At 40.7% G+C, this 14,216-nt stretch overlaps 2 protein-coding genes across 6 annotated transcripts; both read left to right on the forward strand.

Moving 5' to 3' along the window:
* The first annotated feature begins 318 nt into the window (after window positions 1-318).
* On the forward strand, window positions 319-5,620 carry dnase1l1 (deoxyribonuclease I-like 1). Of its 2 annotated transcripts, none has more exons than XM_067527248.1 (9): window positions 319-475; window positions 1,617-1,795; window positions 2,823-2,911; window positions 3,021-3,110; window positions 3,235-3,347; window positions 3,445-3,557; window positions 3,655-3,812; window positions 4,589-4,685; window positions 4,782-5,620. In XM_067527248.1, exons 2-9 carry the CDS (start codon window positions 1,646-1,648, stop codon window positions 4,953-4,955), a joined length of 984 nt encoding a protein of 327 aa, XP_067383349.1. In that variant the 5' UTR covers window positions 319-475; window positions 1,617-1,645; the 3' UTR covers window positions 4,956-5,620. The 2 variants fall into 2 exon arrangements, with proteins under 2 accessions (XP_067383349.1, XP_067383350.1); XM_067527249.1 differs by having other exon boundaries at window positions 336-475; window positions 1,637-1,795.
* Window positions 5,621-6,600: 980 nt separating this feature from the next.
* On the forward strand, window positions 6,601-13,397 carry LOC137139670 (L-rhamnose-binding lectin SML-like). 4 transcript variants are annotated; one of them, XR_010916374.1, is made up of 10 exons: window positions 6,601-6,776; window positions 6,915-6,947; window positions 7,031-7,087; window positions 7,295-7,430; window positions 7,944-8,050; window positions 8,128-8,172; window positions 8,292-8,424; window positions 8,532-8,753; window positions 8,965-10,590; window positions 11,951-13,397. XR_010916374.1 is itself a non-coding variant. In XM_067527251.1 (8 exons), the coding sequence occupies exons 1-8, from the start codon at window positions 6,752-6,754 to the stop codon at window positions 8,641-8,643; spliced, it is 648 nt and encodes a 215-aa protein (XP_067383352.1). In that variant the 5' UTR covers window positions 6,602-6,751; the 3' UTR covers window positions 8,644-8,881. The 4 variants fall into 4 exon arrangements, 1 of the variants encoding a protein (XP_067383352.1); XR_010916375.1 differs by having other exon boundaries at window positions 8,965-9,050; window positions 11,955-13,397; XR_010916373.1 differs by lacking the exon at window positions 8,965-10,590.
* The last annotated feature ends 819 nt before the right edge of the window (window positions 13,398-14,216 follow it).

The raw sequence follows: 14,216 nt of genomic DNA on the forward strand, positions 1-14,216 counted from the left end.
ACACAAACGTTGGGCCGATTCCTATAAAAGACTGGTGCAGATTTTACTGAACTAAAACAACACGGCACAGTTGGAGAAGTGGAGAACAAATGAACTGCAAATGTGAGTGGAAATGTTAGCAGGAGGCTATATTTAGGGACACTCCACCCTATTTCTCTTCTCTCCAGCATGATGTACATGTGCATATTGTTATTTCCTGTGCTTTAAATTGCTATTTAAGTGATAGGAGTTGAGGATTTGTTTAGTTAGACTGACGAGCCTGTCAATTCCAACTGAAGAGACAAAGACAGTGAAGTAAAACCTGAACTCTGGACTACTTGACTGAGGAAAGTTGGTCTGTGCAGACACAGAATCTACAGCAGCAGCAGACAGGTCCCTCCCACAGGAAACGCACTTCTCGAGTTTCCTAAAAAAAAAAAAAGGAGGCGCCAAGAAACGAGAAGAGAAACCCTGCGAGTCCAAGAAGACACAGCTGGTGAGTTTCTGGTGCCTGAGTCTTGACAGCACATAGTTTTACACAGTCATAGAAGCAGAATGGTCTGTTAGTGTTAGTGTGTGTCGGTGCGTTTTTGCGTCTACCTGCTGACAAATGTCTAACTTCAGCTGCTCTGTGGTGATCACACTCAGTCACTGGAGTGTTTGTAAGCTGTCGGTGGACAGAAGTGGTTATGGTGAAGTAAAGCTCACGTCTGCTGCTTGAAAAACAGAAGTGGAACCAGCAGCTCTGCGGCCCACAGCTGATTAGGATGGATTTCCTAATGTTTACTGTGGCGTAACGTTAACCCAGAATAGACTTAACACACTGTTTGCTGCGTTTGACTTTGATTTCATGTTCACGTGTAGCAGACAAAGTGGGTCTGTGCGGTGGGTTGATACTGTACATGATAGTGAGTGAGCTTCTCTCATGTTCACTTTAGCACAATTCCAAGGATTTGTGAATAAAACATGGCTACTGTGACTAAAATGAAAAATATACTGATACAAAACATTAACCACAAGACTAAACAGGCTCTTTGATTTGGATTTAATGAAATATTTAGGGAGAAGTGTTTTTTTTTTTTGTTTTTTTTGGAGTTAAAGCTTATAGCTAAACAGTCAGCATGTAAACTTCCAGGAAGCCAGAGTTGCCATTTATCTGTTGGTGTAACTGTGAGTGAACAGTCTTTAAGCTAAGCTAAGCTACATGTAGCCTAATCGCCACCTAGCTGCTGACTTTATAAACGCATGTGAGAGCACTGTTGATTTTCTCATCTGATTATTATTAAAGAAATGGGCAACTATTTGCTCAAATGTTGTAAAATGTAACACAAAGTGAGAACGTCCATTAGCTCAAATCCAACTTCTGGGGACTCGATACTTAAGGAGGAAGCAGTGAGTCAGACAACAGGAAGATACAGCGAGAGCACACAGTGTCCAGGCAACAGCAACATCACGAATATACACCCTGACACCTCGTGTGCATATGAAGCATATGAAGCCGCCTGTAGCGACCTCGGGCAGCCAGGACGCTGAGAGTGGAGCCCACACTCTTTGTTCTCAGCGCATTTGTGTGTCACATCACATGTTCCTGCTGTGTACACAATTTAAACAAATGGGCCTGTATTTCTACTTCATAGGATGGTACTGTCCCTTGCAGCTCTGCACCATGAGGTCGTCTTCCCTCCTGCTGATAAGCCTCCTTCTGTGTGTGTGTGACGTTCAGGGGGCTTCGGATTTTAGAGTCTGTGCCTTCAACCTCCAACACTTTGGGGATTCCAAAGCCAAGAAGAGCGATGTCATGCGGACACTTGTCAAAGTAAGACAGAGACACATGTATCTGACCATATTTAACCGCAGGTGTTTTTTTCCCTGTGTGATTCTAAAGTATAAAAATCAACAAAATGCCTAATGAGCAGCCGTATCCTGTATTAGGACTAGTGAGTAAAGATATGTTCTCCACAATAAGTTAGCGAATAACAGGGTAACTTTTTCTTCTTCTTCTTCTTTTTCTTTCCATTCGCCACAGCGAATCATGTGCCTCCGTCTAACCCTGTCCACTACATCCTCTTCTCTCACTCCGGCTAACTTCATGTCCTCTCTCACCACATCCATAAATCTTCCTCTAGACCTTCTGCCTGGCAGAAAACAACTTGAACCCTGCTCCTCAGCTTCTAGCCTTGCTACCTTTCCACCTGGTCTCCTGGACACACAGTACATTCACCTTCCTTCTCTGCATCATGTCAACCCACACTCTAGTCTTCCCTGTCATAGTCCCAACATTCAAAGTCCCTCCTGTCAGTCCTACATTCTTAGCTTTCCTCTTCTCTCTCTGCCTACGAACACACCTTCCTCCTCTCCTTCTTCGTCTTTGACCAACAGTAGTCCAATTTTGGTCGTTGATTCAATATTAGATATAAGTATCGAAAGTTGTATGATGTATATTTTTTGGAGCTACGACCATGTCATCAGTGAAAGATCAGTGCTCACCAGTTAAATGAGTGGCACTAATCTGCGATGCAGAACTGCATGGGGGGCTTCAGACAGCTCTCCCTCAACACAGCCACCGCTCAACAAGGCCACAGCTTCGATATTTACAACTTGCAACAAGTTTTCCAGCTTCCTCGGCCCACAGGGTTTAACTGTCCCACGATGAGAAATGTGGGGACATTTTAAAAATGTAAAATCTATAGGGTTAAAAAAAAAAAAATCATAATACAAAAAGTTATAATACCTTATTAATTAATAATACACTGATACTAATTGTACTCCCTTGCAAGTAGCTACATGTATCCCCCTACCCAACACACATTCACTCATTTTTATTGCTGTGATATTTGTTCCAGATCATATCTCGCTGTGACGTGTGTTTGCTTCAGGAAGTGAGAGACAACAAAGGAAAAGCTTTACCTCAACTGCTTGAAGGTCTTGACAGGTGATTAATCCCACACAGGCACAATAATCCCATGTGACTGCAGTGCAGCCCTTCATTCTCGAGCAGCAGTAACAGTGTCCTCGTGTCTGTGTGTGTCCTCATCGTTCAGGTTTGACACGGAACATCAGCATAAAGCTGTGTCCAGCCAGAGATTGGGCAGGTCTGACTCGTACCAGGAGCAGTATGTGTTCGTTTACAGGTGAGCTAAACCGTGTGCGGCCACACTCGAGACATTTTGCAGCTCAAATCCATAAAAATGTTAAGGCCGCATATAATTGTGCGGTAATGTTCAGCTTGTCCTGTGTTTGTGTGAATGTGCGCAGGACTAACACAGTGTCAGTTACTGCCCGGTATCAGTACCCAGACAATCGACCAGGAGATGTGGATGCTTTCTCCAGAGAGCCTTTTGTGGTCCGTTTTAAAGCCCCCAAGACAGGTCGGTTTACCCAGGTTTCCAATCTTATACAATCAAAGACATCAATGTTTATGCATGTAACCACATCTCTACACACTTCTAACCTCAATCTGTTCAGCTATAAAGGACTTTGTCCTCATACCTCAGCACACCACTCCAACCAACACCACTAAGGAGCTCGATGCACTGTATGACGTTTTGCAGGATGTAAAAAACATGTGGAAAACTGAGGTACAGGCTCATTTTGCTGAATGTGCTGTAAACCCGACTAATTGCACGTTATTCTGATCCCCCAACTTCCGTGTTGTGTATGTGTGTATATGAGCAGAATGTCATGCTTCTGGGGGACTTTAATGCTGACTGCGGCTACCTCGCTAAGAAGAACAGGAAGAATGTGCGACTGATCACAGAGAAGAACCTCTTCTGGCTCATTCCAGATAATACGGACACCACAGTGCGATCGTCCACCTCCTGCACCTATGACAGGTGGGCTCACACTCCCTAAGACCTTGACCCAGCAGAATATAGCACCAGATCCGTCGATAAAATAATTCTGAAATTGTAAATAGTTTAACAATGAATGACCAAACCCACATTCTGGACGTGGGAATGGCGACACACCATTGGTTAATGACCCCAGGCCTGAACGGGCTCTTTTTGCTCATTTAGCATCTGTTTTGTATTTAGTTTTGGTAAATTTGCATGTTGTTGTTACTGTTTTATCTTTAAACAGAACTATAAGTTTCGAAAAGACAATTACTTTACACAAAGGGCTTTTCAGCCAACAGAGAACAGGTTCAGCTCTCGTTTGAGAGCCTGAGCATTTTGTCCAACGGGCTCCTGTTGAAAATTGGCTTTAAATTTCATTATGGACATCAGCTGTATTTCAGCAGACGCATGAAGCCTCTATTTAAGTTCCTATTGCAGATATAACATGTGATCCACCAACCTGCCTGTTTTCAAAATGCACCAGTTTGTTTTGGGGGTTCCTGAACTGAACTGGTTCCCTGTCTATTAAAAAGCCCTAAAGGAGGCCTTGACCTCTTGGACCCTTAGGCCGAAGCCTGGTCAGTAATGCATTCATAGTTAGTATTAATTCTGAATTTCTAAGTCATATATAGTCAATCCCGCCCCACAGGCATATACAGGTGTGAGTGGGCCTGAACATTATAACATGCCTTATATTTTTAGATTTGTATTTTGAAATGAGAATACAGAATTGAAATGTGTATTTTCTTCTATTTCTCTGTGTGTAATAACAGGATTGTTGTCCATGGGGAAATGTTTGCCAGCAAAATCGTGCCTTCTTCAGCCAAACCATTTAACTTCCAAACGGAATATGGACTAACTGAGGAGCAGGTAACAGGCTGCGTGTGTCTGTGTGTGAAAATGTACACGTGAGCAGCACACGTGTTCCCGGGTTTGTAAATTCCATCTACTGTGCTTTCTGTTCAGGCGCTGGAGGTCAGCGACCACTATCCAGTGGAGGTTCTGCTGAAGGGCGACACGTCCAGATCTTCCTTCAGTGGTCTCGATTCTGGCTCAAAGAAGACTGCAAATGAGATCAAATCTTATTTACATTTCTTCACTTTGTTTGTCCTCAGACATATCTCCCAAATGTTAACATAGAAGTTCTATGGTACGGCTATGGCTGTGGCTAGATAAGCTAATCTCATAAATGAATGAGCACTTCATGATTCCCCTCTGTGTCTGGAGTTCAACTGATCAGTGATAAAACTTCTCAGACAAATCCCCCCATGTGTGGTTTGGGATATAGGAAAAACACAGAAAATAATTGAACGGAAACACATTGCACAAGTTTTTATCCTATGTGTTTGTGTGGCTTGTGTGTCTTGTGTGTTGTGTGTCTTGACCAAAGTTGAGGATTTCTGTTTCAGAGCACCACAGAGGAAACGATGTTGTTTCTGGCAGATGTGAAATCCCGGCACAAATGTAGAAGCGCTGTATTATTTTAATTATTAATTTCTTCAAATTGATCCACGACGGAGGGGATCATGCACACATTTCATTACAGGATGACATCTGCAGTGCCATCAAAAGATAGCAAACCTTTTTTCTTAATAATGTCAACAACCATAAGTATATTATTGCAAGTGTGTTGCACTGAAAAAATTTTCTCTGGGAAATGATGCTATGAGAAAAGAGGGTAACTTACCTGTTACCACTAGTATGTGTTGTATATGTCTTATATGATTTTCTGTGCAAATACTCAAGCGTTTGGTTTGGGAATGAAATGTAAAATGTATATATAAAATATCAAGTCGAGCCATAAAGCTGTGTGGTGAATATTTCTGTAGAATTTTACAAGAAAGAAAGTTCTGTCTAATAATTACAGGTGAAATCATGACATTTGTTGTTCATGGCAACCAGGGACAGGTTGGCCCACTAGTTCTCCAACTTAATAATAACTTACATAGTTTGTTTCATGCACGTATGAACTGAATATCAGAGCCAAACATGGAACTTATTCACTCTTAAGTTCCTCAGTGCTCAAACCAAAAACAATCCTCAACCTTCTGGATTCCAGCATTTACAATTCAAATTATCCTCATTATGATCCTCACACTTTTGATGATTTTGTGCTTACAGAGCATGTGCACCAGCGACTTTCTCTACTCGTGCAGCAAAACAACCAATGTATACAAATTCAAATAAGTCTTGCAGCATAGCTGCAAATTATATTAGACCAAATTATTAGTATTTTCAGATTTATCTGTTTGCATCATACGATCAGTAAAGAAGTTGCATCACCACTGCCTGGCCCCCAAAATTGCCTCATTGCCTTGTGCTGATCCTGTGGGCTGAGTTTGTGGTGCAACAATAACTTCAACAGGAAACAAATATTCACACAGAGGAATAAAAAACAGTATGTGAGGAAACAGCTTCCACCAAAGATTCAATTGAAAGTAAGAAATGAAACTAAATAAATGGCAAAACTTAAAAAATCATGTTATATGTTCCAATTAAAAATGCCATCAGTGTGCTTTGAAGATTTTGTTCTTTTCTTTTGATTTTTAGTTTGTGTTTCTGTGTGTGTGTGTGTGTGTGTGAGTGAGTGATTGCAGGTCTGATATGACTCGCCCTTTGTCCTACTATGTTTGACGGGAATGTCTGCTGTTGTTTGTACTGACTCTGCAGTTTGGGTTATGTTTGACCAAAGCATTTACAAATTGCTAAATCTCACTTTTCATTTTGCATTTTGGTGGCAAAGCGATGACACAGCGTAAACAGGATCTGGCTACATACAGTATTTGGACATGTATGTTATCACGCTGGACCTGAGCCCTCAGGGACAGGTTCAGGTTGGTTTTGCATGATAAGCAGAGACTGTCCCAGATCGACATGAATAAATACTGAGCACGTCTGCGTCCAGCACCATCAGTGTCACCGCGTCTTCGAAAACCATGCTCCGCTTCAGCGCCGCGCTCTGTGAGTATCCTGGTGGCAGCTAAGCATTTAAGAAGCTTTGGACTGTCAGAGTCCTCTGCTGTCATACTGACATACATGCTGCATTTTACACATGATATTTGGATGCGACGTGATCTGACAGTGCTGCTTATTTTTCAGTGCTTGCAGCGACATCTCTGCTCGTAAGCACAGGTAACAATCTGCATGTGATACAGCCATACTTCATTTCTACATACTGTAGACCTTCAACTAATACATCTATATATATTTTATAGGTGTCTCTGCTGTGAAAGTTACCACCTGTGGACCTCATGTCCATCGCCTGAGCTGTGGTGTGATGCCTTTGTATTTATTTTACCTTCTTTGCCATTTTTTGTATAAATTCTTTTTGACAGAGTGCAAGAGTTATTTTAATGGAATTGCTTTAAACCATTGCAGTGTGCAAGCTTGGTAAATCAGGATTTGATCACTTGCATCAACATTTCTCCATGTTTCTGTTTTTTTTTTTTCTTTTTCTTTATTCTCCATCTGTGTAACAGAGACTGGAGTGATCAATGTGCAGTCAACAATGTACGGACGTACCAACGCTGAAATCTGCAGTGGAGGCAAAAGTGCAGAAGAGGTTTCCAATACAGAGTGTTCTCTGCAGGACGCCACTGGCACGCTCCAGTCAAGGTACTAACTTTGGAGGATAAGCCTGCAAAGCATCGCTTAGTAATGGGTGTCAGTGTATTTCTGCTGTGGGGAAGCATGAATGTGTAATTTGCATATTCACTGTTTTTTTAGGTTTAAGTTAAATTCGACTCTCATGGTGATGAATTCTTAACAAGATGAGGATCAGTGAGATGACATGTACAGTGCCTTCAAACGTATTAATACCCCTTGAACTTTATTACATTTTGTCCCGTTACAACCACAAACGTAATTTTTTTTTATTGGGATTTTATGTAATAGACCAACACACAGTGGCACATAATTGTGAAGTGAAAGGAAAATGATCAGTGGTTTTCAAAATTATACACAATTATGCGCCACTTTGTGTTGGTCTTTCGCATAAAATCCCAATAAAATACATTTAGGTTTGTGGTTACGGCACGAACACATGTGGAAAATTGCAAGGCTCTGTATTGCAGCTTTGGCGTGAATGATCTTGGTGCTGAAACTCTGCTCTTCTGTTTTCTCCATTAGATGTGATGGCAAAAAGGTTTGCGAACTAGACCCAAGAGTTTTCACAGCTGATCCCTGCAATGACACATTCAAATACCTGGAGACCAACTACACCTGCGTCCCAGCAAGTCAGTCACATGTCTGCATGGCACTATAAGTGAAAACTAAAGTGCTCTGTATAACCCGATTCTTCTCACTTTCACAGCTCACCTCATCACATGTGAGCACTCTCTGGCCCACTTGGAGTGTGGTAAGATCATCCAGCATATTGCAAAAGCGAAATAAATGTGTTTCACTTTCTCTTTTGACTGAATGACTTTCAGAACAAAAGAAATGGCTGTTAGTTTAAATTCTTTCTCTTTTCCTCAGATGGTGACCAGGTTATATTTGTCTACGGTGCTGATTTTGGACGTCACGATCGGACCACATGCTGTTACAGGGAGCCTGCCTCTCGTCTGCAAAATGTCAGGTGTTCAAACCCCACTAGCAAAGTTGCTGACGGGTAGGTTGATCCCTTTTTGTTGTCATGGTAATGACAAGATGCCCAAAACAACACGTTGTAGCAATTACACTTGCATTGCACATTCACTCATGGCTCTGCATCCACAGGTGTAATGGGAAAAAAAGGTGCACTCTGAGAGCCAGCCAATCGGTGTTCGGGGACTCCTGTGAAGGCACCTCCAAGTACCTGGAGCTGGCTTACACGTGTCGAAATAAGTAGCACAACGGTCTTCACGTATGGAAGGTTGCTGTTGCAGGGCAAAACATTATCCGAACAGCATAAACTGTACTCTACATGTAAAAAGGCCGGTTTACAAGAAGCAACCTACAGTAAGAACCTTTGTGCTGAAGTGTGTAGTGTTACATCTGTGTTTGTGTGGAGTGTGGCTGTTTGAAAGAGAGATGTACTGAAATCACACTCAGTGATTTGAGAATAAAAACAAGAAGCTGCTAAATGACTATGCTTCACTGTCATTCGCTCATAATACAATTCGGTGAATTCATTTTCCGGTTTGTGCATATTTTTTTCACTATGTGGCAGAGGGCTGCAGTGTAAAAGCCTGCTGTGAAGGAGAACAGAGGTGCTGCAAAACGATCGACCTGAGACAGACAAAACAGTTTAGGAAAGTATAAACGGGATTTTTCTCTGCTTTATGGCGTCTGGGCCACAGTCAATCATCAACCCTCTGTTTTACACCATCACTTTAGACAAATCTAAAAAGAAACATAGTGCAAATGTGCCATTTAGAACATTTACCATCGAAGGAAAATCCCTTTTGAAATCTGCATAGATGCTTATGCAAGTTATTTTCATTTGAACTATTATGAACTATTGTATCAATTTCTCAATCTTAAATATAGGAAGTAAGTAAAATAACATCATCAGATTTAAATAAATTAGTTTGCTATTTTTCTTAAAGACCTTAAGCTAGTTCCATGGATCCTCTAAAGTTACAACTTTACATGAGCAGTTGCAAAATACATCCAGGCACCTTCGAACTACCAAATTTTTAAGTTTTTAAATAAAATTCCATCCTCCCAGCTCCTTTGGAAAAGCATCTGCCTACAGTTGCATTTTTTCAGATACAGTCGGTAGAATGGTCATAGACAAACGTGGGCATACACAACAAGAAGCTCTAGCAGCCTAATTCCTCCCTCACACTCACCAAGAGACAGGCCTTTCCCACAGGAGATGGGGGTTTGAGTCCAGTTTGAGACGTTGTGCTCTTTAATGATGATTCTTATGATCATGGTTATTTTACTAAAGATAACATTTAGCTTTTTTATGGAATTTTTTATGGAACTTAATTTTACCCTGAAGTTGTTTTGCTTAACCCAAACGCAGTTGCGGGTTTACTGTACGTAAAGTCCCAAAAAAGCAGCAATAAGATGAACACATTGATGAATGTGTTACCTTGGTTTGTATTGATGGGAGCTGCTCATCACTGCTCTAATGTTTTCTGTGTGGACGCTGTCCTCATCTGACCCTCAGACTCACTTCCTGCCCTGGACTTTTATTTTGTACCTCCTGTTCTCCGCTTCCTGTTTACCGCTCTCAAGTGCTTTCACCTGGTCTCCTGCCTTTTTAAGCCCAGCTCTCCCCTCGTTCCTGGGCGGATTGTGGTCTTTGTTTGCTGCCGCCCTCCATGCAACACGCCGTCTTTTAGTTCACCTGAGGGGTTGTTTGACTCCTGACCCGGTTTTTTGGTTTGATTTTTAGTTCTCATTCTGTGAGTCCTTTCCTGTGTGTGGGTTTAGGTTGCGGGTCTAATTCCTAGTGTGCATTGGTTTAGTTTATGGTGGATGTTTTAGCCTTTCCAGGGTTTTTGTTATTTCCCGTTGTCGGTGTTTTAATCCCCGTTTCAAACACCTTCTCCCTCCTTGGTGTGTCTGCTTCCCCCTGTGGGTTTAAACGTTTTTCTTCTCCCATTGTGATTCTCGGCGTTAAATCCCCAGCGCCTCATTCTGAGTTAATTCCTTGTGTTCTGGTTTTCGTAGTTTTGTCCTCCGTTATAGGACTTTTTTTGTTAGTGGTTTCTTCCCTGTCTAGTGTGATCATCCTAAATTAAGCTTGTCCTTCTCACCGAGCCCCTCTCGCCTTGTTGGGTCCACCCTAAAGACTAATCCTGACAGACGCTCTTCATGGCAACAAGAAGTTCCTACTATGGTGACTTAGTTTTTTTTCTTTTTAAATAGTGTTACTTTTATGTCAACACCACAGACTCTGTTAGCTGACGTTACTGTGGTTTCATTTAGTTTTGTTTCATCTGGGAAATGTAAGAAGGCCAAAAATGGCCATGGTATCTGCCTTCTCTTGTTATCTTGAGGTAAATGATCTTATTACGAGAAAATGAGCTTTTTTTTCCCCCCAAGAAATGATCTCATCCCGACTGACCAGAGTGTTTTTTCAGAAGAAGTTTATGCAACAGCATCAAGATGTTTATCAGCAGGAAATATTTTTATACTTTTATAATGTAGTTTGTTACAAATATATTTAGGGTTCATTCAGGACATCATGACTTAAGTTTTTGATAAATGCCTGCACATACAAACTATTTTTATATTAAATTGTATGATGGTACACAACCACAGACAGAAGTTGTTCAAAATTATGTTAATGTCAGTAAAATCATTATGGAAAACTGTCCACATATTTATTTAAAAAAAAAAAAAAATCGAGGGCAATGACAGAGTTGAGTAATGATTTTCTGTTCCTGTTCCACAGTACACATAACTTTATCATTTCACCCGTGACTGTGCAAACGATTGGCACATTATGTTCAAAGAACTTTTTACATGTTTTTATTATGAAATAACTGATGGTGTCACTAGAGTTCATGCACCAAAAGACATCTGTTAGACCAGAAAGCAAAAAAGGGTAGACGAACATTATGACGTACAGCTGGAGCGAGGAGGAGAAAAAAGAGGAGGGGAATAGAGGGGACAGATATCCACTGTATGATACAGAACTTTGCTCAGAAAGCTGCAAGTGTTCAGCAGCTTCTCTCCTCCTCTTCTCTCTCTGATGATGGAGACACTGGATGAAGCTGAACTCTGTTTCCCACAGCTCCTCAACACTTCCTGCAAGAAACACAGTCGTCCTCACTCTGAGTCGATGCTCCTTTACATTCTGCTGTCCTTCATCTCTCTGCTCACTGTGGTTCTTAACCTGCTGGTCATCATCTCCATCTCCCACTTCAGGCACAGATACATGTTTTAGTTTTGATGATATTTTGTAATAAGACGGGAAATAAGTGACATCACATCCCCAGAAGCAGTTTTAACTGCTCCTACTGCTTTTAAAAAGACACTTTCTCATATTGGTGATGATGCTGTGGATGTTTGTAATATTAACACTTTAGACATTGCAATCTGATGGTTTAATTAGACATTTGTTCTAAAGCCGTTCATTACACATAATTACAAAGACACCATGTAGTTTCAACTGTTATAGCTGCTTTTGTAAAACAGCTTCTTATGTTGGTGTTTGTTATATTCACAGTGATGATAATATTCTCTCCCTCCAGGCAGCTCCACTCTCCTACCAACCTCCTCATCCTGTCTCTGGCTGTCTCAGACTTCCTCGTGGGCCTCATTGTGATTCCATTTCAGATCCTTTATACAGAGCCCTGTTGGCTGCTGGGTGACCTGGCGTGTGTTTTAGGTAATATCATACCTTATATCACTGTCTGTGCCTCAGAGGTAAACATGGTGCTTATATCAGTCGACCGTTATGTTGCTATCTGTCACCCTCTGCATTATTCCACCAAAATCACTCAGAAGAGAGTTCAGATCTGTGTTCTGCTGTGTTGGACTTACTGTGTTTTTTACAACTTTCTGTTTGTATATGATAACCTGGAACAACCAGGCAGGTATAACTCCTGCTATGGAGAATGTGTCATTATCGTAATAGGTGCTGTTGACATTGTGTTAGGTTTTATCCTTCCCATTTCCACCATCATCATTCTGTATGTGAGAGTGTTTGTGGTGGCTGTGTCTCAGGCTCGTGCCATGCGCTCCCACATTACAGCTGTCAAACTGCAGAGATCAGTGACTGTAACTGTGAAGAAATCAGAGCTGAAAGCAGCCAGGACTCTTGGAGTTGTTGTTACTGTGTACATTATGTGTTACTGTCCATATTTTTGTATCTCTCTCTCTGGCTATAACCTCATGATTGGGTCTTCATCTGAGGCCTTTATGACTTTTCTGGTATTTTGTAATTCCTGCCTAAACCCTGTGATTTACGCCTTTTTCTACCCCTGGTTTAGAAAAACTGTAAAACTCATTGTTACATTAGAGATACTGCAGCCTAATTCTTGTGTAGCCTGTGTTCTGTAGAGAGAAACCATAGGGTGTCATAGGTCCAGGAGTTTATGAGGTCAACAGCTAAACAAATCAGAAAATTAAATTATTACAGTCCGAAGTGTTACAGAGTTGAGAGAAAATCTCGTGTGCCTGAGAGGATACAGATGACTTTTAATGTGAAGGGAAAACGGTGAAGTGAAGACAACACAGTCTGGGCAAATATTTAAACAATATCATTTAAATCATTTTTGTCTTTTAATGTTTAATGTGGCCTGGCGGCTCTGAGGGTAGAGCATCAGGCTGGTATACAGAAGTGTGCAAGATGAAATCCCGGCCCATGCATGCGTTGTGTCCTTGAATGAGACACTAAGCTGTAAGCTGCCTGGATGCTGGGTTAAATGCAGAGGAAGCTGTGTGTTTATGTTGTGTGCAGATAAGGACTGATGATGTTCTGTCATAATTTGCAAGTGGCAGTTTAGTGACTTTACTTTATGCATCCTGTAATCTTTACACAAGACTTTTTATTTCTTCCGTATCAGTTGTGTCAGTAGACAACATTTAATGTATTGTTTGTACAAATGTATCTGCCAAAGGCTCAACTCCATTTACTTTGTTCTCTGTGTATTTTCTTGTTATGTTCTTGTTTCACTAAAGTATTGCTTAACTCTACCTTTGTGTCACATTTTTCATTTTATTACTTTGGACTGAAGATACACGTTGTCGTGTATTATAGTTTCAATATGTGCTAAATTGATCTGGGTAACTTCACTTGTAAGGTAGAAGGTGAGAATTTTATATTTTAAGAAGAAACATAAACAATACAGATGAAAACATTATGCATGTTGTACTGTAGTTGTTTGAGCTACATAACACTGTGTGTATTATTACACAGAATTTTGATTAAAGTTGATTCCAATGCATCGATAAGAGACTTTGTATTAAATTTAAAAAAGAATCTAAAAACATAATCTAACTGTAGATCAGTAGAGATCACAGTATACAGCAAGTACACAAGCCACAGAGGATTTAAACAAATGTTATGGCACAAAAATGGATGATGCTTCATGCACATCAGAAAATAAAATAGATTACAAAGGATTGTTTTCGTGTACGTTCTGAAAAGAGCACTTATGGACACAGTTGCCCCTATGATCAAACTGTTCCTACAGTAAATGTTTGAGGTTTTTGATTATTACATACATTTTTAATCAAAATGTACCACAGAATGGATAAATCTAATTCGAACATCTGTGAAATCTATATTGGTATTGGCAGAGACTTGGTATTAAAGGAATTTGATTTGTGTTCCATTCTCAGTTCTGCTGCTCAAAAACGAGGAGTCATCCACCACTGAAAGTAATTTTTAATTGATGCAACAGCAAAAAAGGCAACTTTTATTATATATTGATGTCTTGTTTTCAGTTTGCAGCAAGCGGGTGGAGTTCAGTTAGTGCAGAGTTTGCATGTTGTTTCCTCCCACAGTCCAAA

The sequence above is a fragment of the Channa argus genome, chromosome 13 (genome assembly GCF_033026475.1).
Source record: "Channa argus isolate prfri chromosome 13, Channa argus male v1.0, whole genome shotgun sequence".
NCBI lineage: Eukaryota > Metazoa > Chordata > Actinopteri > Anabantiformes > Channidae > Channa > Channa argus.